Source organism: Myotis myotis, unplaced genomic scaffold (genome assembly GCF_014108235.1).
Source record: "Myotis myotis isolate mMyoMyo1 unplaced genomic scaffold, mMyoMyo1.p scaffold_m19_p_18, whole genome shotgun sequence".
In the NCBI taxonomy this organism is placed as follows: Eukaryota; Metazoa; Chordata; class Mammalia; order Chiroptera; family Vespertilionidae; genus Myotis; species Myotis myotis.
The window spans coordinates 7796022-7820186 of record NW_023416322.1 but is presented as its reverse complement, the minus strand read 5'-3'; the positions used below and the strand labels follow the sequence as shown (position 1 = coordinate 7820186).

The 24165-nt window shown below is 56.5% G+C and overlaps 1 protein-coding gene across 17 annotated transcripts in view; it reads left to right on the top strand.

Annotated features, from left to right (window-relative positions):
• The window catches only part of PLEKHA6 (pleckstrin homology domain containing A6), a 132604-nt gene that overhangs the window by 86062 nt on the left and 22377 nt on the right, over window positions 1–24165 (top strand). For 10 of the 17 annotated variants that reach the window (XM_036343338.1, XM_036343333.1, XM_036343336.1 and 7 more), the window contains 9 exons: window positions 6807–6887; window positions 7551–7665; window positions 12667–12771; window positions 13450–13522; window positions 15671–15771; window positions 18996–19198; window positions 20369–20920; window positions 21986–22460; window positions 22934–23020. In XM_036343338.1, coding sequence (XP_036199231.1) covers window positions 6807–6887; window positions 7551–7665; window positions 12667–12771; window positions 13450–13522; window positions 15671–15771; window positions 18996–19198; window positions 20369–20920; window positions 21986–22460; window positions 22934–23020 — 1792 coding nt within the window. Of the gene's footprint in view, window positions 1–6806; window positions 6888–7550; window positions 7666–12666; window positions 12772–13449; window positions 13523–15670; window positions 15772–18279; window positions 18590–18995; window positions 19199–20368; window positions 20921–21985; window positions 22461–22933; window positions 23021–24165 lie in introns of those variants that run through there. The other 7 variants (XM_036343339.1, XM_036343335.1, XM_036343337.1 and 4 more) reach the window with 7 other exon arrangements.

Genomic DNA, 24165 nt, shown 5'->3' with positions numbered 1-24165 from the left:
ACACATACTTCACGAACAACACACATACACATACATAGACGCACAAACTAGATAACGCACACTACACACATAGACACACGCTCATGCATCACACAGAGATACATACATACACACACATTCACACATGCACACACAGACATATGCATAAACACATATAGACACCTAGACACGTGTACACGTGCACACAATGAGCCGTTGTCCTGACTAAAGAGGACACAGGCCCTCCCACCCTTCCCGCTGCCTTAGGCTTCTCCCTCTCCTGTTATTGAAGAAAAGGGAGGCAGAGGCCAGGGCAGGGGTTAGGAGATGCTACAGTGAGACTCGGGGAAGGACATCCACATGGGGTGGGAGGGAGGAGACCTGGGTCTTATTGGTGATTTCCACCCCTTGGCCCCTGGGCCAGCTCCGTGCTGTCTGCCTGAGGTGCGGGCCCAGGCAGCGCCCAGGCAGCCTGGCCTTCCCCTGCAGGGGAGGCGGGTAAGGAAATGTGTTTAGGCCCCGAGGGTAGGGAGGGGGTGTGAGCACTGGCAGTTAAGCAGGAAAGAGCAGCGCGGGTTTACTGAGCATCTTCAGAGGGCTAAGCTCGCTGGCTTGCAGGAGGACACCCTCTTCTTGCCAGGTGGGAAATGACTGTGGCATAGGAGGAGGGGCGGGGCCGGGACAGAGAGGAGAGAGAGCCAGTGCAAGTGCGACGCTGGCAGCTGGGCCCCCAGAGCCTGCAGACCTGGTGTTGGGTCTGTGGGCAGCACATGGAAAGGAGGCTCCTCACTTGCACATGCCCAGAGGTGGCACCAGGCCTGACTCACTTGGGCCTCTTCTCTGTGTGCAACAGCAGTGGGCACCACAGGGACTCTGGCGGCGGGGAGAGGTTGGCTGGGGAGAGGATGTTTTCCCAGGAATGCCTGGGGGCGCTCCAGGAAGCAGGCACATCGGGGTTGCTGGAAATGTAAGCCTCGCTGGTTTTTAATTGGGACAGAATGCCGGAGCAGATAAAGTGCCTTGAAAATAACGATGCGATCCAGAGTAGGAGGAGAAGAGAGGAAGCCAAAGCTCTCCCCACCTTCTCCTCTGACCACAGAAATCCTCCCTGGAGTATAGACAGCGTTGGCTTGGAATTTGCTGGGGGAAGAAGGAAGCGAGAGGGATGGGCCAGAGGCCGCCCTGCCGCCCACTCACCTCGCCGTCCTCTCTCCATCTAATGAGCTGTAAGGCCAGAAGCCAGCGCCGGTCTGAGGATGAGGAGGCCTGGCCAGGGCTAGTTCTCGCCAGCAGATTCTCGGGAGCTATGGAAATGAAGCGGCCTGCTGGACGGCAGATAACCGAGGGGCCCGGGGCTGCAAGGAGCTGAGTGTCTTTCTCCAGTTGTTTAATATTTATCACAGTGGGAGCTCTGGGCGTCCAGCCTGGGGGTGTGCGTGTGCAAGCATGCATGCCTGCACGGGGCCGGGAAGACCCAGGTTGCATGTGCTGCTTTTGACTACTCAGTGCCAGACATCACTCCAGATAGAGGCTGACTCTTGGGGAGGACGCCTGGAGAGGAACCAGGACACTTCTCCCTGCAGGGAGGCTGTCACGAGGACGTGGAGGCTGCGAGCGTCTCTTGAACTGTGGAAAAGCCCCAGTAGATGGAGAGACAGATGCCTGCCAAGCGGAGAGGACCTGCCTCTTCCCTTTGGCACTTCTGGAACGCCAGCCCCACATGCCCAGCCTGCTAGCGCCTGAGACCATGTGATGTCATTTTCTATCCAGCACCTGGCATATTTCTTTGTTTTTAAGCAAAACGATCATAACCATGGTCTCTTATGCATAAATCATTTCACATTTTGGACGTTTACAGCTATTGTTTTATAGGATTAGAAGGTGTCTCATTTTCACATGAGAGGTCAAATCAAAGTGCTCATTCACTTTGGATCTTGGACCAGAAGCCTGGTTTAGCCAATTGTCTTTCCACTGATGGCACTGCCATGGGGGCCGCCTTCATAGGTACAACGGCCAAGGTGAACACCTAGGGAGCAGCCCAGGAGTTTAGGGGTGCTCCTGCCTCCACCCCCAAATCTACTTTACTGCCTTTCCCTGGTGGCATTTGGGAGGTCCATCTGGAGATGGATAACCACTTGTCCTTGAGAAATGGAGGCCCTTTGCTCTCCCAGAAGAAAGGGCAGAGGAGACTGACATGGTTACCTCTCCTGCTTCTTCCTTTCGTGTCCTGCACCTGCTGACTAACCTGCAATGGGAACCTGCCGTATGTGCAATTCAGTGGCGAAGGAAAAGAACCCCGGCTAGACACTGTGGGTGCCGCGTGCTGATGTAACCCAGCTCTCAGAGCTCTCAACCGGCCGGGCAAACCCTTGAGCCTTCCTTCCTATTCCCTGTGCTGTCCTCACTGGGAGAAGTAATTCAACCTGCAACTTAAGCAAAGGCTGTGGGAGGCCCCTGAGCTCAGCCAGAAAGAAAAAGGGGGTAATTTTGCTTCTAGAGGAAGAAAACTCATTTTCCCAATGCACCTCCGCCCCCTCCCCCTGTGCCGATGAGCTTAATTTTCTTCCCCTCCTAATGAAGATGGATCCAAGCCAAGCTGGATATTCAAGGGGGAGCCAGGCAGGGGAATGAGCGAGGGAATGAGGGGGCAGAAACAGCTTCTCTTGTGGAGAGGAAGTAATTAATTTTAAGAGAGAGCAGAGATAGGGAAGCCCTTGGTGATAGAATGTCAAACTCCAAATGCACATGGATAAAAATTAAATGAGAACATGGCGAGTTTCTTTTGTTCATTCACTGGCTCATTCATTCAGCAGATGCTGGGTTCCTGCTGTGCATGGGCAGACGCCTCAGGAGCGCACCAGGAGAGGGTCCCGTTCTTCCTGCCCATAGCAGGGCGCAGGTAGCTGGTGGGAGGGTGTGGCATCTGGAAGCCAAAGCCTCTTGTCATTAGGACAAAGCATTTGCAAACATACCACTCAATGCCTGAGTATATTGGCCTTTGGAGTTTAGGATTCGTTGCTTAAATATCAGCAGCTGAGGCCTCAGCTCTATCTGACCAGCTCGTTCCATCATGGGTTAAATAATAATGTTGTCCATTTGCGTTTCTGGTTGCTGATTGCATTGTCCTCTGACTGAGTTCTACCCTCAGTCCAAAAATTAGATTAGCCCCTCCCTTTCAGTGTCTGTTGTGACATCACAGAATTGCCATAACAACGGACTATGATGTCAATAGAATGCCTGGTGCTGCTAAAAGGAACTATGTTGGTCAAAAAGGATTCTATCACCCGAAGACCAAAATGGAATGATCTGGAAAGCCAGAGGAACTGGAAATTGGTATCAGAAGGGACATCTCGGCAGTATAAGACAACAGTGGGTCTGGAGCCTTCTTTGTGAGAACCCTTTACGAACAAGCAAGGCACTTAAGGAGACTGACTGGAGAGCCAGCGGGCGTGCCTGGAGGCGGGGGATGGAGGAGATGACCTTCAGCGCCCTTGCAGCCCGAGGGCCCTAAGCCCTGGAGGATGCCTGGAGAAGGGGAAGCTTGACCATCTGCGGTGTGGAGAGTTCAGGGAGTGAACGACAGTGCAGCTCCCCTTGCCCTTGAGCAGATCTGATGGTGCCAGCTGGAGTCCCTCGTATCGCAGCTGGAAGATTTTCAGAAATGAACACACAGTGACCCCCCCGAGCCCCTTCGCCGCCCTCTTCCTCACGAGCTTTGGAAAGAAGCTTTCCTGCCGTTTCTCCTGAGCAAAGAAGCTGGTTCTTGCCACCGGCTCTGGCTCCCCAGCCCAGCGCCCGGCTCCACGTGCTCCTCTGCTGGACCACCCCAAGCCGAGAGCAAGTGCGCTGGCGCTGTGTCCAAAGGGAGCGCGCGGGGGACTTGGCAAAGCTTCGCTCATTCTGCTCCTGTCCAGACAGAAGAAGGCTGGGCAGGCTGGGCGAGGAGAGAGGAGACAGATCCACCTCAGCGTCCGGGCAGCAGTAGCACACGGAGCTCCCTTTAACCCCTGCGCCCACAGCATCGGAGCGTCTGGGCTGGGAGTCGCAGGCGGGGAGGACTGCCTTCCCCCAGGTCGGCTGGCTGAGCTGCTGCTGTGCAGACGGGCATGCCAGCCCCAGACTCCTCCGCCTGCCCAGCTGCTCTGTGTCCTTAGCTCAGTGAGGTCGGACGACCTGGAAGGTGTACACCTGCCCCATATGTCTGTCTCCGTCTCAGCATGTCCTCCTGGGGGACTTGGACTGGGAGGGGTCACCCCGCTCGCTTTACTCTGCCGGGAGCACTCTGATGGGCTGGATGCTGGGGAGCCACCGGCCCCGTAGAGCACCTGGGCACCCTTCCCACCACCTGGGGAGAGCCCGCCCCCTTCCCTCGTGCTAGAGCCGGGAGGGAGGGGGGACCAGCAGCGTCTGGAGCTCGGCCAGGGACCGAAGGACTTACTGCTCAGAGGATGGTAGGAGCAGGGTGGCTGGGAGGTCCTCCGAGGCTGCCGAACGGGGACAGAGCTGCCAAAACGATGTTGAAGTTTCGGGCCGATCGCCGGGTCAGGTAGGGATTTCTTCAGCGGACATAAGCCCAGCGCAGCGAGAGCAGGCGGAGTTGGCGGCTCCTTGGCCCCCGGGCTTCAGAGTGTGGGGTCTGCCGACCCGCCCTGGAGGCGGGAGACGTTAGGTCCGTGGCTGCTGCATTGCAGTGCTTGTCAAGGGGAAGCTGTGCTGGAACTGGCGGTGCGGCTGGAGAGAGGACGTCATTTGTAGGGGTTGCTGGGTAGAGCGTCTGGGGCAGGGAGGAATTGGCGGTGCCCTGAAAACAGTGCCAGCTGACAGCAGACTGCGTGTGTGCGTGTGTGTGTGTGTGTGTGTGTGTGTGTGTGTGTGTGTGTGTGTGTGTACTGGTGCCTGCAGGGAAGGTGTCAGCAGAGTTAGCACAGGAGTGTGTAAAGCACAGGGGACTGGGGCAGGGACAGGTGCCCTGTGTCACATGGGGAAAGCAGAGACCTTGGCACCTGAAGGACCTTTGTTGTCAGACCGCCCGCCCCCTGGGCCCGGGGGGGCAGAGCCAGGGATGAGGGTGACTGAAAACAGCCACCCATCCTTGGGAAGGTCCCCTGTGGGTAAGTTGAGGAGAGCGTCCTGGTTGCACCTGGCAGGGAGGAAGGAAGAGAGTTTGAGAAGCGGGAGCAGGTGGTCAATATACTCGTGTTAGAACCCGGGCCAGGTGGACGCTGGCCGGACAGGGTCCTGGCCAGCAAGCCCAGGCCGCAAAACCCAGCTTTTCCCCTAGGCCAGCGGCTCTCAACCTGTGGGTCGCGACCCCTTTGGCGGTCCAACGACCCTTTCACAGGGGTCGCCTAAGACCATCCTGCATATCAGATATTTACATTACAATTCATAACAGTAGCAACATGACAGTTATGAAGTAGCAACGAAAATAATTTTATGGTTGGGGGTCACCAAAACATGAGGAACTGTATTTAAAGGGCCAGAGGGTTGAGAACCACTGCCCTAGGCCATCACCACTGCCCCGCAGTGCTTCCATCCACTACATGCCTTTGAATTTTATCTCAACATGGCTGGTTTGGAAGCCGAAAAAATACCCTTTGATATTATCTTTGGCTTCAACAGGCAGCCCAGGGGCTGGGATGTGTCCCGGGGCTACTGAAAGGGTCTCCACAAGGTTCTTTTACTTCTCTCCTGCAGCTGAAGGGGCCAGGCTCAAGTCTTTCCCATGGCACTAGCTGACCAGCTGGCCCTCCGCTGTGGGGGTGCTAGTGTGGCCGGTGTGAGGACCCACAGCCTCGGTACAACCTCAGCAGGCTCTGTCCTGGTTGTGTCTCCCCAGGGCTGGGTGAGGAGGACTCGGCACCCTCCCAGCCCTCACTGGCTGCATGCTTGAGTCTCCTACAACTCTCTTGCCAGGTGGTCTCCTGTGTGGCGAATCCATCTCAAATGGCTGCCAGCTGTGGCTCAGACCCTCTGTACCAGCTCCCTCCACATTCATCTCCTCCCCCACCTCCCCAAAGAGCCACCAGGGAACGGACTGGCCTGGCATTCAGTCGGCTGGGAGGCACCGCAGGACTTGCCAAAGGAGCCTCCACAATATTGTCCCCCATCTGCCTCTGCACAGACCCCGCCCTGGCCCATGCCCCCTGCTTCCTGCAGGCTGTCCTCACAGCACCCCACTTCTGGGCCACACATCCCTCCATTAGATCTGACTGCTGAGCCAGCACTTAACCTGACTGTGGGACACGCCTGAGGTCTCAGCGATACCCAGTGGCACTTAGCCTGGGAGACCCTGGGCTGAGTGTGTGTGGGATGGGGAGGGGGGGCGGGTCCCAGCCCAAGCTCAGGAACGGAGTTTCTGTGCCTCTCATTTCTCCTAAGAGATGGAACTCAGAGCAGCAGGGGAAGGAGTCCAAGGTCATGGGAGGATTCTCTCAGCAGAAATGAGTGAGCAGTTTTTATGTGGAGCACTGGCAGGCCTTGTCTCTGGGAGGGGACATAGCACACGTAAAATCTTGGCTGTTGGAGTTCCCTGCCCACCCCATATCTGCCCAGGGCGACCACAGGTTACGTGGGGCTCATTTCCAGCCCCAGGGGTCTCCAGTAAGTAGTGAACAGTGACCAGTGAAAGGTGTCTTCCCCCAACCTGACTGCGCTGCTCTCTCCACAGCCCGGCGTTCTGTTTGCTTCCATCTCACCCGCCTCAGGATCCCACTGGAGGGCAGAGGGACGAGCTCCCACGTGGTCGCCATCCCTCTCCCTTTCATCCTTTGCGGTGTTTCCACTTTCTTCGTCTTGACCACGATTTCTCTCTTTTGCCTCCACAGCCACAATGAAAGACGGAACACATTTCTACACCCAGTGACTGGCCAGGTCCCGGAAGAAAACAAAAAATTTGACTTGAAAACGTAGGTTTGCCCCACTCCCTGCCTGTTCTTTCCATCGTTATCCACCTCCCTCCACACTTTGCAGCTGGGAAGGAGAGCAAAGGGATTTAGGGCCATGCCCCTCAGTTCTGAGGATGGACGCTGCTGAGACCCTCTGGCTTGACACCCTCGTCCACTTTTCCCGAAATGTAGCAGGTCCCAGGTTGGTGTCTCTCACAGGCTGAGCTAGAGGAGCGAGACAGGCCTGAGTTGGTTGGGCACATCACCCAGGGGCCTCTGAGGGGAGTTGTGAGGGAATCAGATACGACCATGGGAGCCAAATGCTAATTCCACTGGCTCTGCATCTTGGCTCAGTGAGGGAAAGAAGAAAGATAATTAAGTGACTCTCATAGTGCGCTGGGCTATTGTGTCTTTTAAATGAAAAGGGAAAGGAATTCCAGAGTCCTAGGGTTGAGGTTTTCTCAATAAGCTCACAGGAAAGAAAGAGCAGACGCCCGGGATTACTGGCAGACCGTCTCAGAAGAGCTGAGGGAGCAGCTGGGATGACCTCTTGATCGCACTTAGGGATCTGATTTTGTGCTGATGTTGGTACAGGGGGTGGCAGGGTGGGACAGGGATGGAGGTTTCCATTGTTTCTGGGTTCTGAATAGTCTCTTTCTTCTCTTTGGGTCAACTTGAAATCAGATCGGCCTTGGACATGTCCAATAAAGCAGGTGGGAAACGCCCGGCTACCACCAACAGTGACGTTTCCAACCACAACATGGTGTCGGAGGTCCCCCCAGAGCGGCCCAGCGTCCGGGTGAGTCCAGCCTCCAAGGAAGGCTGTCCGTCCAGAATCCTAGGAAGCGCATTAGCCTGTCCAGCTCTGTCCACAGGCCCAATGAGGGTGCTCAGGCCAGAACCTCACAGAAAACCAGCATCTACACCAGCGCCTCTCCACCGCGGCGCCATTAGCATTTTGTGTTGGATAATGCTTTGCAGTGTGGGATTATTCCTTATAGGATGTTGAGCAGCATCCTTGGCCTCTACCCACTAGAGGCCAGTAGCCCTCACCATGTGACAACCAAAAATGTCTCTGGACATTGTCACGTGACCCCTGTGGAACAAAGCTGCCCACCCTCATTGAGAACCACTGATAGCTCATGAAGGACATGGCAGTTGAGAGCTCAGAAAGGGAGGAGGAAGGAAGCGGGTCTCCGGAGGAAGAAGTAATCCAGAGGAAAATGTTGCAGAGAGGTCAATGTCATGAGATCTTACTTGGGTGAAAACACCCATGGGGCGTAGCAACACTATGGTAACTGGACACCTCACCAGGGAAGTTCCAGAGGTGCGACGAGGGTGGAAGACAAACCAGGGAGGGCTGAAGAGGAAGGGGGTGGGGAGGTGGAAAAACACTGCAGAGTAGACACTGTTCTTCTAAGAAACTAGACAATCAGTGTGGTCTAGTCATGCAATGGAGTACTCTCCAAAAATTCAACGGCCTATATGTGTATGTGTTAATAAGGATAAATCTTGAAAATGTAATGTTGAGTAAAAAGCAAGTTGTAGAATATGAAAAATATATCATTTATGTAAAATATACAAACATGAAAAACAATACTACATTTTTACAGATAAATATGCAGGGAACACATATAACCACGGACAGGCAGACTAATTTTGGGTCAATGGTTGCCTCTGGGGAGGAAGAAAAGGTAGTGAAGTTTGGAAGGGGCTCAAAGGGAGTTCCGGCTCTATTTGTCATGTTTTATTAGAGAAAAACAACATGTAGTGGTGCTTTATTCCTTACTTTTCTAAAATGTTTGAAATATGTTTAAAAAACCTTTTTTTAAAAATATATTTTTATTGATTTCAGAGAGGAAGGGAGAGGGAGAGAGAGATAGAAACATCAATGATGAGAGAGAATCACCGATCAGCTGCCTCCTGGAGGCCCCCTACTAGGGATCAAGCCTACAACCGGGGCATGTGCGCTTGACTGGAATTGAACCTGGGACCCTTCAGTCCGTAGGCCGAAGCTCTATCCACTGAGCCAAACCAGCCAGGGCTTAAAAAACCTTTTAAGGAAACTTGACTCTTAAGGGAAATGAGGGGCAGAGGGTGATATGCAAGGTGGAAGTAGGTTTTCTTCGTTCATTTTGGTTTGTTTCAAGGTGTTAGAAGCAGGAGTGGAATGACCCAGTGGATAGGTTCAGGAGAAAGCGGAAGCCGGGGAGTCAGGACTCAGATGCAGAGGGGCTGTTAGCCTGGATAGGGAAGGGCTGTTGTTCCTGAGATGGCATTGACAAGGTATTTGAAGTTGGGGTTGCGGGGGGCAGTTCTAGGAAGTTAAAGGCATTCCCACCTGATGTCCTCAACTTTTGCTGGGAAGTAGGAGGTAGGGTTTTCTGCTGAGAGGAGCTGGGTGGGTGGAAAAGTATTGGGGGATTTGAGAATATGCCCAAGGTTTGGAGAACAGGACAGTGGTCAACAAGGGACATATGAAATATTATCTGTAGTGTTAAAAGGTCATCGGAGGTCATAGACTCAATCCGTATGGCTCCACTCCCCAGGTGTGTGGCTTTCCTCCAGTGATGCTCATAGCCTGGCTATGGAAGCAGGGAAGGCAGGTGGTTTGGTTGACCTAAGGCTGAGGGTTGCTGGGAAGCAGTGGTAGAAAGACAAGGAGGCTAGAGTACTGAGGGGTTGGCAGGAGAACAGCTGGAGTGGGGAGCTTTGGGGAGCAGTGTCTAGGCTGCTGAATGGAGGTGAAACCATGACTGATGATGGACGGAGAGGAAAGGGAAGATTTGGGGACTTGCCTATTCTTAGATTTCTTCACATGGCCAATCTCAGCCTTCTATGTAGGATCTTACTGGAAAAGTAAGATAATCTTATTTGAAAAATAATCTTATTTCCCAGTTTGGGGAGTACCTTATAATAAAGCCCACTTTCTTCTTTCCTTCCTTCTGTAAGTACTTAGCAATGCTTCTTATAGCTGCTAGGCTCTGGCAATAAAGAGATAAGCAAAAGTTCCTCCCTGTAAAGAGCTCACAGTCTCATGAAGGAGACGGAAGGCCAACAGTTCCACTGCAGGGTGGAAAGTTCTAGACTCTAAGAGTGAGGGGAGAGGAGGAGCAGCTAGCTGCTCTTGGCCAGTGGTTGGCAAACTCTTTAGTCAACAGAGCCAAATATCAACAGTACAACGATTGAAATTTCTTTTGAGAGCCAAACTTTTTAAACTTAAACTATATAGGTAGGTACATTGTTATTAACTTAGTTAGGGTACTCCTAAGGCTTAGGGAGAGCCACACTCAAGGGGCCAAAGAGCCGCATGTGGCTTGTGAGCCGCAGTTTGCCGACCACGGCTCTGGGGGATCGGGATGTTCTGTGCAGTGGGGGGTCTGCAGTGGGCTTTAAAGAATGAGTTTGGACTTGTAGGTAAGGGAGATGGGGCTCCCCCCCCCCCCCCCCGCCATGGAAGAGCAAGTGAGCAAAGGCATGGGGGTGGGAGAGAAGCACAGGAGTTCGGCCCGGCAGGGGGCAGGGCTGCCTGCTAGCGTGGCAGAGGTGGGCTATGGGCCCTGCCTGGTTTTACAGACCTGGCCCTCAGCCCTGGGCTGATGAACTTGCATTCCCTTCTAAGCGATGAGTGGTGGTGAGAGATTTTCAGAGAGCGACATGATGATGCTGTGTTTTTAGAAAGATCCCCTTCGTTCATGGCAGAGAGATGACAATCTGTGAGGCAACAAGTGAGATTTGAGAACTTTAAGGAAGATGGACTCCTTCGCCCTGCATAGGTGATTGTAGAAAGGAGCGGAGGGAGAGTGCGAGGTGGTTCAGAGCTCCGGTCTGGGCAACGGGGCGGGCTGTACCATTCACCAAGAGAAATCCTGAAGGACAGTTTGGCTAGAAAGAGGGTGAGTTTGGTTTTGTACTTTTCTTACTGCCGTTTGGACCACCAGCTGCCAAATGAACCGGGGCTAGGAGAGAGGTCTTAGATGTACATTAGGGGATTGTCAGCTTATTGCTGGTGGATGACATTATACGGGCACAATGTATAAGGATAGGGAAAGAGGTGGGGGAGGGGGAGGAGTGCATGAGAGGAGAAGTCAGGGCTCTTCCCAGTAGCCTGTCCCTGAAGGGAAAGAGGGAAGGGAGGGAAGGTGTTACCTGACAGGTGTAGGGATGAGGGGGCAGGTGTAAGTAGGGGTGGGGTGGAGAGAGAGAAACAGACAGACAGACAGATGGTTTAAGAAGAGATACCTGAGTGTGTTTGCTGAGGAGAAGGAGCCAGGGGAGAAGGAAAAGTTGAAGACAGGTTTGAGAGCTTATGGATGGGGCAGAGTCTCAGAGGAGATGGTGGGTCAGACGTGTGAGCCTTAGAAAGGAGAACAACAACTCCTCCTCCTCCTCCTCCTCCTCCTCCTTCTTTCTTCTTCTTCTGACGACATTGGAGGATAAGAGACAGGTAGGGTAAGTGCAGTAATTTTCTGAGTAAAATGGTGTGAAATTGAGGAAGTGTGTGTCTGATAACCTCAGTTTTCTCTGTGGAGGAGGATCCAGGTCCACCGTGGGGAGCGCAGAGGGGAGTCGCAGGACTTGGGAAAACGGTGGGGGTACAGAATGGAGATGGCATCTGGGGCTGGGCCCAGCTTGCTGGGGACCGTGGGTCTGTGTGGCCTCATCTGTATTGCAGTATGATTTTCAATAGCAGCACCATAGTCTGGCTGAGTGCAGGGAGGGTGGGTACTTTGATTAATCTGGGATTTTGAGTTTTAGAGAGGAGTGAGCAGAAAGACAGCAGATGGGGTGTTTCAGAGGGCAGTTGATTTACTCTACTGCGGGGCCTAGGCTTTATAAGGAAAGGACTACAACCAGGAGGTGGCTGATGGATCCAGGAAAAAAGGGAAGAATTGAAGAGCTGGGGGTCCCAGTGCAGTAGGAAAGCTTGTGTAGCCGAGTAACAGAGTGAGAAAGCCCAAAGGGTGGAATGACTTGTCAGAAAATGAGAATGTTAGAACTGAAGATGTTAGCCGTGAAGGGACTGAGGTGCTAGCCAGGCCTAAGGAGTAGCCATGAGAGTCCATTGCTGGGGTGGCGGTGGAGGGTTTGGGAGGTGAGGACATCAAGGTTGAATAAAGCTAAGGCATTGGGTGGGTCATCCTGGAGAACAGTGCCACTGTGATGGCAAGACTGAATGAAGAGGATGACCAACTGGGAAAGATGCTCTGGAAGCCAATGGTGGTGAGAAGGACTAAACGGTGGGAGATCCGTGGTGCTTCAGGAGAGAGAGCTAATGCCAGGGTGTGGGAGAAGGCTGGTATCCACGTGGCAGTGAGGAGCTGGAACACTCGTGTCAGTGTTCCCAGCTGGGTTCCCAGTGGTACCCCAGCTCTATTGGACATTGAGAATGAACAGGACGCTGAGAGGATGGTGGTACAGGCGAGGTACTTACAGCTGATGGGCTCCAGAAAGCACGATGAAAGGTAGGGAGTAAGGACAGTAGCAGAAGGGTAGGCCAGGAGTGAAATGAAAAACCTTACTTTCTCCCCCAGAAAACCCCAAAAGGCCCACCGCTGTCAGACAGGCAGGATTATTATTTGAGCCCGATTTTGGAAATAAGAAAAGAAGTCAGACTTAAGCGGCTATGCTCTTGAGTTAGTAACATATCCATGATTCACACGTGGGCTTCCCAGCATGAGGGCACCCCGGGCTACCCCAGAGCAGTATAACCCAGAGAGGCACCGCTGCTCCCCTGGCCGGTGGAACGGGCAGCAGGAGAGGTAAGAAGCCAGGCCAGCTTCTCTCTCTGCCTCCCCAGGCCACCCGGACATCCCGCAAGGCCATCGCCTTTGGCAAGCGCTCCCACTCCATGAAGCGGAACCTCAACACACCTGTCACCAAGGCGGGCTGGCTCTTCAAACAGGTGAGGCCCCTCTGCCTCCCGCCCCCATGCCCCTTGTAGCACTGTAATGCCTCCGTGCTTACCATCGTCCGTGTCTGTTCTGGTATGTCCTCCCTTGCTCATTTGGTGTATTTCTGTGAATAAGTCTTCTAATGTTATGAAAGCTCAGAGAGGTCAAGTATCTTCCCAAAATCACACAGAAAAATTTCTGTCATATTTGGGAATCCAGCTAGGTCTCCTGGTGGGCAGATACAATGATTTTGAAATGTGCTAGGCCACCCGCCCTGTTGGAGCAACCTACTGGCTCCCCCTCAGCTGGTCCTCTTGCTATGGCAGGGATGGTGGTGGTGGTGTCTCCTTTAAGTCTAGGTCCAGCAATTCTCCCCATTGTCCTTGCCACTGTCCCTGCCTGCCCTCTGCTCACTCATTCTGGCTCATTTCTTGCCCTTTTTATCTTTGGGGTGGGGGGTGGGGGGAAGCCCTGAGGCCCAAGATGACAGAACTGAAGGTCACAGGCAATGACCCATGTCAGGTGCCTGCATCTGGGGTCTCAAGGGGGTTGCTGCTACTTGTTAGTGGCCGAGCTGCAACCAGAGGCGGGATATCCTTCAAGTTAGTGCAGGGCCCCTTCTATGACCTCCACTCATCCCATGCCCAGCTCACAGCCCCTCTGTCTGTCTCTCTCCACGTGCTCCGCAGGCCAGCTCCGGGGTCAAGCAGTGGAACAAGCGCTGGTTCGTCCTGGTGGATCGCTGCCTCTTCTACTATAAAGGTGAGCTTGCCCCAGGCCTGAGGGACGAGTGCCCACCACTCCTCCCATCTGCCAGACCACTACCAGCGGTCCCCTACTGGCTGGAGCGTGTATGCTCATCTTCCTCCTCTCCCGTGGAATGCACGACCCGGTCCACGAAGGCAGCGGGTTTTGTCCATTGTGTTCAGTGCAGGCACTTAGCAGGTGCCCCATCAATGTGGAGTAGACGAATACGCCAGCTTCTGCCCTCTTTGTCCACCCAACACTCGCTCCCGACCCTCTCCAAAGCAGAGGAGGGCAAAGATCTGACGACATTGGTGCAGCAACCTCGAGGAAGGCGTTTTTAAAATGACACAGCAACACTGTCTCAGGGAGAGCACAGAGGGAGCAAGCAGGGTGGTGACGGCGGTGGTCCTGTCGCCCTGACGCAGGGCACTGGGTAGAGAAGGGGAAACGTCTTTGCAGCAGAAGGGACTGTTCCCTTTTCCTATGCGCCCCTCCACGCCCCTCCACGCCCCTCCACGCCCGGGGAGCGGCAGAGCCTAGATTTCCCTGGGCTTTCCTGGGACAACTCTGTGAATCATTAACTTTGGCAAACAAAGGCTGTACCCAGTGACACACACCCCTCCCCAGTGCTGCTATTCTTGTGCCCTGAGCTGCTGCCACCTGAACTCTGAGGAGAGATCAGGAAGGGGCTGCATATACAGGTCCAGTCACAGAGGAAACCCCAAGATTGGGGCAGAGGAATCTGCCCAGGCTGGGCCTCCAGGATAGAGTGTGAACAAAGTTGCGGGAAGCCAGGATCTCCTCAGAGGAGAGACTCTGGGCCCGGCATGAGAGAAGAACCTTAAAAATCTGTGCATGTCAGAGGGCACTGCTCTGGGGGTCACTATCCACTGAGGTGCTCTCAGGAGACCCCCTAAATGCAGACCTAGGCAGTACCAGGCAGAGCTGTCTCCTCCAGGGGCGGACAGCCTCTGCTTTCCTGGTCTCCAGGCCTGGCCCCTCCTGCTCCTTCGGCTTAGCCCTGCTCTGGGTACCACGCTGAGGTCTGCACAGGAAGCTGGATGCTAGGCCAAGTATCTTGTGCAAGTGAGGAGTGAGAGGAAAGAGAACTAGTGGAGTTTATAAGCCCGAAGAGATTTCTTCTGAACTCTCTGGGGGGTACATCTCCAGCCCAGGGCATAAGGAGCTATTCTGGGCGAGTGGGGAGTGTCTTGCCATGGCCTCATGGCTGCTCCCATCCTGTCCCACAGAACACTCTGCCCTCTGGGCCTCCTGCCGACAGCTGGGTGCCCGACTGGCTAATCCATCAGGCTCCTCTGGAGATCCAGGATGAATTATGTAACAGCCTGATCCAGGGACCAGAGGACCAGAAGGCCATGCGGGGGCAGGTGTTCCCTGAGACAGAGATGTAAAGGGGTGTGCGTCCGCGTCAGGAGAGGACAAAGCAAGCTGCTGGGTGCCGGGAAGAACCTTAGAAAGAGTTACCCAGAGGAGCCAGAACCACAGAGGGCACCATCCACGCTCCCACGCCCCATCCCATGATCCTGCTGTGTGTGGCTGCTGGAACAGTCTTTAGTTGGGCAGGCACTGTGCACGGTGGAGTGGTTAAGAATGACGGCTTGGGGGTCAGACTCCGGGGGTTCAAAGACCAGCCCTCCACTTTCTACTTAAGTCACCTTGGACAAATTACTTAACTTCTCTGCGTCTCAGAAAACGGGGATCATAGCAGTCCCTGTCCATAGGATTGTGGAGAGGATTCAATGCATGAAGGCTTTTCACTTAGTTTCTGATGTAGAACAATGAGCTCTAATTGGTTTGCCTGCTTGTGTACTAGAATGCCAGCTCCCCGAGGGTGGGACTGCTTCCCTGTCATTCACCTGTAGCCACGCCCAGAGCATGTCCACAGCCAGCACACGCCCCAGTGCCCCGATCCAAGAGCATGCCTCTTGGTGGTGTGGGGTGCAGACCACAGCCTGCGTGCTGGTGTGTGTGGCCTGGCGTGCCTACCGTAGATGAGCAACAAATGTGTGTTGCAGTTTATCATAACAGGGCTGACATGCTCCTGTCTCCGCCCCTGCACACGCATGCACACACACACACACACATGCACGCACACACACACGCACGCACACGCACACCTCACCTGCCTCTGTTTCCTGACAGATGAGAAGGAGGAGAGCATCCTGGGCAGCATCCCCCTCCTGAGTTTCCGGGTGGCCGCCGTGCAGCCCTCGGACAACATCAGCCGGAAACACACCTTTAAGGTCAGTTGGTGGGAAATTCCTCTCCCAGGTCAGATGGGGGGTGGGGGGCTGTTCTCCTAGAGCACAGGGGGATGGAGAAGGGTGAAGAGCCACCTTCCGAGGAGTCGGAGTTGTAGCGGAGGGAGCGAGTGGACAGTGCCCTGGACTCCATGCGGGCCGTCCTGAGGCTAAGCAGAGGCCATGCGGGACCCGTCCTCTTTCCCGGGGGTTGGGTGGGTGACCTCCCCAGGGCAGGCCGGTAGAGACGTGCTTCAGTGGTACCCCAGTTTTTTCCTGGGAGGAGGGAGGAGCGTATCAGCTCTATTAGGGTAAATATCGATAAATGTCGCCAGTTATTTCCTGAGCCTGGGGGCCCTCTGCCCAGTGGCCAGGCACCTCGCAGTGAGGCAGGAGATGGGCCGGAGGGGGGCTGAGGTGCTTACTGGAAAGTCTTCCTCCCCACCTTGGGCCCAGGAAACTAGATCTACAACAAACTTACTCGAGTTTCCGTCTTTAGAGGAAATTAGGGGCTGAGTTTCATTACAATCAAGAGAAGCAAACCTCATGTAGACAATTGGAGAGAGCAAGTGTGCTCAGCTGCCCGCTCAGCACGCTCCCCCGAGGCCCGTGGGGATCCGCCCCTCAGAGGCTGCAGCTGGCTCATCCCAGGCAGGGTTTTTCCACATTTAGAAACGCACGACCTTTTAAACATGATTTTTGTGTTTTATGATGAAAAGGCTCTAGGTTCCTTTTCCTTTTCCAAATATGAAATTCCGGTGCTGCCCATGCATTTTCTCAGCACCAAGCCCGCTCTCCCAATGGAGAGTCGCTGCCCAAGGCCCTGCAGACCTAAAGCCGTGCTGGCAGGGATGGGGCCTGCAGGTCACCCCAGGTCAGGGTCCGAGCCTCAGAGGCCGCCCCTTCCTGTCCCTCCCACTCCTACCACTGACCACTGAGAGGTGCAGGGCAGCACACACAGGTGCTGCTCGGGGAACGAGGAGGGGCCCATAATTAGTTTCCAGCCTCCCGGGGTCCTGTCTGCCAGAGGTGTGAACAGAATGAACAATTAATAAAACTCGGGCTCCAGGGAGCCGGTTCTAGCTGTGGAAATAGGAACAGGCTGTTTAACCAACAGCAGACGCACACACCCACACAGGCAGACAGCCTGTCAGCCTCCCTCCAGACCTGTGCGTAGACACATGCTCGGAGCTCAGCCGGCCTCGGATGAACATGATGGCTAACACCCCCACCACAAACCCCAGATCTCACTGCTGTGCCATCACCACGCTCCTCCCTCCCCGTCCCCCAAGGAGTTCGTTTCTCTTTAAACCAATCGGGGAGCAGTGCTCAGTGGCCACAAAGGGGTGGCTATTCAGAGGCCCCTCCCAGGGAAGGGAGGGCTGCTGACACAGATGGAGGCTTGTCCTGCTGTGGCCACCAAGCGAAACTCTTGGGGTGGCTGCTAATGAGCCTGAATGTCCCTGCCCAACCCACTGCTGAAAGCGGGACCTCTTCCTGCCCCGGCCCCAGGGGGGCTTGGTAGACTTCACCCCACTGGGCCACCTCCCTCCATTCTCTCATCCCCTTTCCTGGTTCCAGGCGAGTGTTCCTCCCACTGCCCTTCAGTCGCCCTGCCTTTCCTAGGCCCGCTGCCCGCCTCCCTGTCGCCAGCAGCTGTTCCCTGGCCCTTGCTCCCTCCTTGTTTCCCTGGGGGCACGTCCTGTCCTCCAGCTTGACCTTGACTCTTCAAGTGCAAAGAGCATGCCTTTGCCTTCCCTGCACCTGGTGTCCGAGGGTCACAAGATGCTGAGCGTTTAGCTCACTTGCTGCCCACTCTTACCAGCCCCAGGACACACCCAGGGTCCCGCCCGTGTCTCTCCTCTGTGGCAACCCTATGTTCTCCACCTCAGAGGGCTTGCATCGGGCCTGATCGCCAAGTCCTTGTGTAGTTTCAACCCCCAGACACCTCCTCACAGCTTCGCTGGCTTTTCCTCGGCACCTCCCTGCGTCTGCCGATGTGCTGGCCCCTGCTGAGGGTGGGGACTGGCAGGGTCCAGGGGAAGGAGGACCAGCCCTGCCCTCACTGGGTACAGAGGATGTGCCCTCACTGGGGAAGGGCTCCTGCCAGAAGGGCATCCTGTCCAAGGGGCAGGGGGCCGTGGTGGAGTGCAGGTCCGGCCAGAAGAGCATTTGGAGGGTGTGGATTTGACATTGCTGCTCAGGAGAGCCCTGGCGCTTGGTCAGAGGAGCCCTGTCTTCTCTCCTTTCAACACCCAGAGCGCCCAAGGGGTCAGAGGGCAACGTGAGGTTCCCATCGGAGACTTAATCATGTCTGGATCTCATGCAGGGTGGGATAAACGTGCTTTTCCTGGGAGACCTGGGTGTCACCCTGGGGGGTATGCCGAGGTCCCACAAGGAATCTAGCCTGGAGCTTCTTGTCCTTGGGCCCAAGAATCTCGAGTTTCACCAATTTCCCCCCCCCCCCCCCCCCATTCCACAGCCCAGAGCTGGTCAGGGACAGAGGGAGGGTTAGTGCTGGGAATCCCTGACCTCACCCCGCCAGCCAGGATTCCCTGGTGCAAGCTCTGCACTCCCCCTCCTGGCGGGCTGAGCTGGGTGCTGTTGTCCCGATGGTGACACGGAGCAGGAGGGGATCGTTTGAATAGCCTCCACTTCCGTCCCCTCCCAACCTTCCTGCCACGCGGTGTCTGTCTCTCCCTCTGGTGTTTGGTTGACCTGTTCTCTACTCTCCTCCTCCCGACTGCGTGAGGACCCTGCTCTGGACAGGAGCTTCCTTCTGGGTTCCCGCCTGCCGCACCTGCTCGTGGCCGCCGACTAGGTAGCGTGCTCTGCCTGTGTGCATGCCCCCTGCATGCCCGGAGAGGGCCAGGCCGTCTCTGCATGGACGAGACAGAGCTGGCTTCTCAGAGACCCAGGGGTCTCTCCCAGACTTCGGCTAATTGCCCTTCAAATCAAAGATAGAATTTGATGGGAGAGCGGGCACGGTAATTGTCCCTCCTGCTGCTAATCACCCCAGGTGGGGCAGGTAAGCTTACCTGGGCTGCCCCGTGGTGTCCAGAGAGCTAGCCAGGCAGACACCTGGGCACCAGCTGGGGCGCTTGGGATACCTGTGGGCCACCCTCCTCACCTTGCCCCCGAGCTCCATGTGGGGAAAAGAGCCGCAGGTCCTGGGAGCGGCCTTCCTGACCACCTGTTCTGTGGGGATGGGTGTCTTCTCCCTACAGGTGACTGTGTGCTGGGTGGACGAGGCCGGGGCCAGTTCCACGCACTGCCTCTCCCCACAGGCCGAGCACGCGGGGGTCCGCACCTACTTCTTCAGCGCCGAGAGCCCCGAGGAGCAGGAGGCCTGGATCCAGGCCATGGGGGAGGCTGCCCGGGTACAGATCCCCCCAGCCCAGAAGTCCGTGCCCCAAGCTGTGCGTCTCAAGTGAGTGCGCGGCTCCTGGGCCTGGGGCGGGGGGAGGGGGGGGAGATAGAGAAAGGAAGAGACAGGGAAGGGCCCGCTCAATGCCATCGCTGAACCCAGTGTGCTGGCGGAAGCACAGAGCAGGGTGCCGGGCGAGGCCATCTCAGAGCCGGCCGTCTGTTCCCCTGGCCGGCTCTGCCTCTGCTCTCTGAGCTGGTGGAGGCCAAGAGAGAGCCAGGTTCCGGGGGGGCCTGGCCAGGAGCCAAAGGCCAGGGTCACGTGCTGCTTTCCTGGGCTGCGCAGGTGAGGGGCACAGTCTTAAGGAAGGTAGACTCCGGTTCGAATCCCAGCTTGGTCGCTTACACACAGTGTGGCCGCAGAGTAAGTGACTGCACCTCTGTGGACCCGAGCTTCCTTTCCTCAGAGGCAGCAATTATAAGCCTACCTCTTAGGCCGTTGTGAGGACTAAGCAGTATGCAAAATGCTGGTATGTCGTGAGCACTCAGGACATGGCTGTGCCCATCTCATCCCCAGCCACAGTCTAGGCGCCTGCCTCTCCTCGAGCTGGTGTTGAGTCAGATGCTAACGGGGACCCAGAAGGAGGTGTCACAGTGTAGACCCCAAGTCTATGCGCGTGTCTTAGAAATGTTTACCAAGCAACGTCTCAACACCAACGCTTGGATGTGTTGAATTTGAGAAACTGTAGGGAGAACATTGTCATGAGATTCCACCTTGGCTCCACCCACGGGGTGTACTTCTGGTGGTTCCCTCATCACTTCATAAAAATCTACTATGAATAGCAATGTGCAAGGCGCTCAGTCGGGCACCAGGAAAACGAGGGAGCAAAATTCTGACGAGTTCCTGCCTTGTGGAGCTTTCATTCTAACAAGAAGTCAGTCCTGGGAGAAGCTTGCTTTTGGGAAGGGAACTAGCATGTCTCCATGCTGTGCAGTTTGAGGCAACAGCTTCTGCCCGCTGCCTCCCCTGTGTGGCCCCACAGGGCGCCTGAAGGGGGAGGCAGGTGCTGAAGGGAGTGGAGTGGCCCGCGGGAGACCTGGAGGGCAGAAAGAGAGGCCCAGGCAGATCAGATGACTTTTTCTAATCATTGGGCAACAGAATTGTAATATATTAAATTCTGCTCCCGTTGCTACCTTCCTGCCCATCCTTCTCCACTCCCTTCCTCCCTCCCAGTGTACCACCCCACACCCAACTCCGTGCTGGGCTGGAATCTCTTACGCCATCTCCCTTGGCACCCTGCAGCCATGAGAAGCCAGACTCGGAGAACACCCCACCCAGCCAACACCACCACCAGCCGCCTCACAACAGCTTCCCCAACCCCGAGCCGGAGGCCAAGACTCGAGGGGAGGGCGATGGCCGGGGCTGCGAGAAGGCGGAGAGGAGGCCGGAGAGGCCCGACATCCAGAGCGAGCCTCTGGTGAAAGCCAATGGCATCCAAGCTGGGCCGGAACCAGCCTCAGAGCCAGGCAGCCCTTACCCGGGGGGCCCCAGGGTCCCCGGGGGCGGGGAGCGGCCCCCCCAGCCCAACGGCTGGCAGTACGGCTCCCCAAGCCGGCCAGGGAGCACAGCTTTCCCGCCCCAGGACTCAGAGAGTGGGGGACGCCGGCCGAGCTTCCCCCCACATGCCAACCCCGACAAGATTGCCCAGCGCAAGAGCTCCATGAGCCAGCTCCAGCAGTGGGTGAACCTGCGTCGGGGGGTGCCTCCCCCCGAAGACCTTCGGAGGTGAGGCCTGCGGAGGGGCAGGGGTGGAGCTGGGGTGCTGGTGCCACAAGGGCGGGGGCTGGGGGAGCAACAGGGGAGGCACCCCTGTTGGAAACCTTCTGGCAGCCAAGAAAGCCCCAGGGTCCCTGCTTGCCCAAGTCCTTTGTTGCCCTCGTGGCTCCCTCGGCCGGATTTTGCTCTCTATCTGCTTCCTTTGGAGGAAGGGACAGAGCACCCAGTGTCTCTCCACAAGGTGTGGGGGGCCCAGGAAGCAGGCAGGCAGCTTGGGAGGGTCCCTAAAGTTGTCCCAGTCAGACTTCTGTCCCCAGGCTTCTGGCCCTCCCACCACATCCTGTGTTCCAGTGTCTCTACCAGCAGGAGACCCATGGTCAGCCACCGCGCCAGCCCATCCCCGAGCAGCTCTGACTGTGTGAAAGCCAATATTTATGGGCCGTTTTTCAAAAGAGAAAAGAAACAAAGTGTTGCCACTCATTGACCCCAGTTCTGCCCTCTGTACCAACCGACTCTTTTATCGAGGGACTGGCTTTCAAACGGGGAGGTTCTCATTGGGCCCTGGGGGCCAGGCAGCTCGGGCAGTGTGGGCAGGGGCAGTGTCCTAGCAGCTCTGAGGGCTGCTCCCTGCTGGTGGTCTGGCGCCTGGCCGCCGGCCCTGCCCGAGAGCGAGCGCCTCCCTTGGCCCAGGTCCCATCAGAGCAGGGGAGCCGCTCTAGTTCCTCTGTGGCCGCCTCCGGGTGCCTGGGGCACTCGCTCTCTTCTGTGTGGGACAGGATCTGATAAATTGATTCACGGAGATAGAGATGGCTAATAAGGCTTAAAGTTTCTCCCCAGGGGTATTGCATTTTAAGAGACAGAGATGGAAGCTCGGGGAGCTGGTTGAGGGAGGAGCTCTGAGGACGGGGTCTTCCCTGAACCTCTGGACACAAACCTGGTGCCCGGGGTGCTCACAAGGCCAGCCCGAGGCACCCCTCACGCGATCACACCCCACTCCAGGCTGGAGGGCTCAGGAATGCGGCTGGGTGAGGCCCTGCCCACTGTGTCCACGTCTGACACTGTCCTCTCTCTCAGTCCCTCAAGGTTCTACCCTGTGTCCCGCAGGGGCCCTGAGTATTGTGGCCCCTACTCCTCCCCGTTCCCCGACGATTACCAGTACTACCCGCCGGGCGTGCGGCCGGACAGCATCTGCTCCATGCCCGCCTACGACCGCATCAGCCCGCCCTGGGCCCTGGAGGACAAGCGCCACTCCTTCCGCAACGGCTGCTACGGGCGGCAGGACGGCACCGTCTGGATCCCCAGCCCCTCTCGGCAGCCCGTCTATTACGATGAGCTGGACGCCGCCTCTGGCTCCCTGCGCCGCCTGTCCTTGCAGCCCCGGTCCCACTCTGTGCCCCGCTCGCCCAGCCAAGGCTCCTACAGTCGCACCCGCATCTACTCCCCCGTCCGCTCGCCCAGCGCCCGTTTTGAGCGGCTGCCGCCTCGCAGTGAGGACATCTACGTGGACCCCACCGCCTATGTGATGAGACGATCCATCAGCTCGCCCAAGGTGAGCCACCAGCCTGCCCCTCCCTCCTCACCCCTCTGGGGTCCCCCAGAAGCCCGAAACCATCTGCTGAGAAGAGGTGGCCATACGGGAGCATCTGGGACATGGGGACCCTGGGCTGTGTATTGACAGGGCCAGCAATGTGCCCAGGGAGCCCCTCGCCCTGTGGTTCCGTCCCCAGGAGAGCTGCCCTGGGGGACGTGCTTTGCCCCCTACGTAGGAACGTTGCTGTCTGTGCCCGTGGCCAGATTATGCCAAGAACCCTCGTTCTCTATAAGAGAGTGGAAAGGGCTCTGGTGTTCAGATCTGCAGGACTGAACAGGTCATTTTCAGGATCTCGCACTGGAGCAAGGCTGTCCATTTGAGTTTGGAATCTGCTCTGGGACAGGATATACATTAACCTTGAACTTCAGTTGGTGGGGAAGTCCACATCCAAGCCGGACCCTCTCACCTCTCCAATTCCCTTTCTCTTCCAGTATGATTACCTGGGAGACAGGCGGCCAGTCCCTGCAGGACTGTACCCCTACAACTACCCACCACCCCCCACGGTTCACGATAAGATGGTACGTCCTCTCCTCCCCCACACTCCCCTCAGGACTGCTCCTCCCTCCCGGGAGGGCTCTGTGCCCCCTGCCTGGCCCGTGTGGTTGTTAGTAGCCTCTGGGTACCTCCTTCCCCCCAGCCAGGACTCTGACCCCAGGAGAGTTTGGTGCCAGTTGCCCTTCCCTGTGACACGGGGCAGAGACGCAAGGACAGATCTGGAACGTTGTGATGTCCTGAGCCTCTGGCCTCAGAGCAACCCTGCAGCTCGTCCGGGGGGCCTGGACAGGGGCTCAGATTGCCGGCCGGGAAGCCATTCGGGCTAGAACTCCCAGCAGGCTTGGCCTCACACCCCTCCCCCCACAAGTGCACCTGCTTCTATTTGTCCTGGCCTGGAATGCCGCTCTGGGGAAGGAGGCTGGCTGGGCTGGGGGAGAAGAGATGTCCCATATCGTTTCCTCGTTCCTCTCCCTCTACTGTGTCTTTTCCTAAGAAGTTTTGTCTCCACCTGGAGAACTAGAGCTGAGGGGCGGCCGAACCGTCATCTCCCCAGGCCTGTTGCTATCCCCTTCCCTGCACAGCACCTGGAGGCCAGGGTGGAGGAGGCCGGGCAGGGAGGGCTGCACTTCCGTACCCTCTCCTCCTCTGCCAGCGTCCAAACCCCAGCCTTACCCACGTAAATGCGCCCACCCAGAAACAGCAGATTCCCCAGGAAACTGTGCAACATCTGCTGGAGGTGCTGACCAGACCAGTGGCTCCTCCTCACCTGGGAGGGCCCGACGACCAGGGAGCCCCAAGGGGCCCCGTGTCTCCATGGCTGGCTTGGGCAGTCCAGCAGGCAGCTCCCGCGCCTGCCCACATCCTCGCCCCACCCCTCCCCAGGACTCCACGGCAGAGAGGCCTCTGTCCTTGCCCGGCTAACTCTTAACTGCTTTGCTTCCTTTTTATTGTTTTCTTTTGTCCTGTTCCTGTTTGTTTGTGTTGCCGTTGGGCCTCGGGTTCCGGGTAGGATGAACTTTTAGACCTTCAGTTGCAAAGAAACCTAGAGTATTTGGATCAGCAGGTAGGCAGAGCTGGTGCCCCCTCGCCACCCCCGCTCCTTCCCGCCTCCTCCCCGCCTGCTCATCTTCCATCCATCTGACAGCCTTTGTTGGCACAACCAGGACAC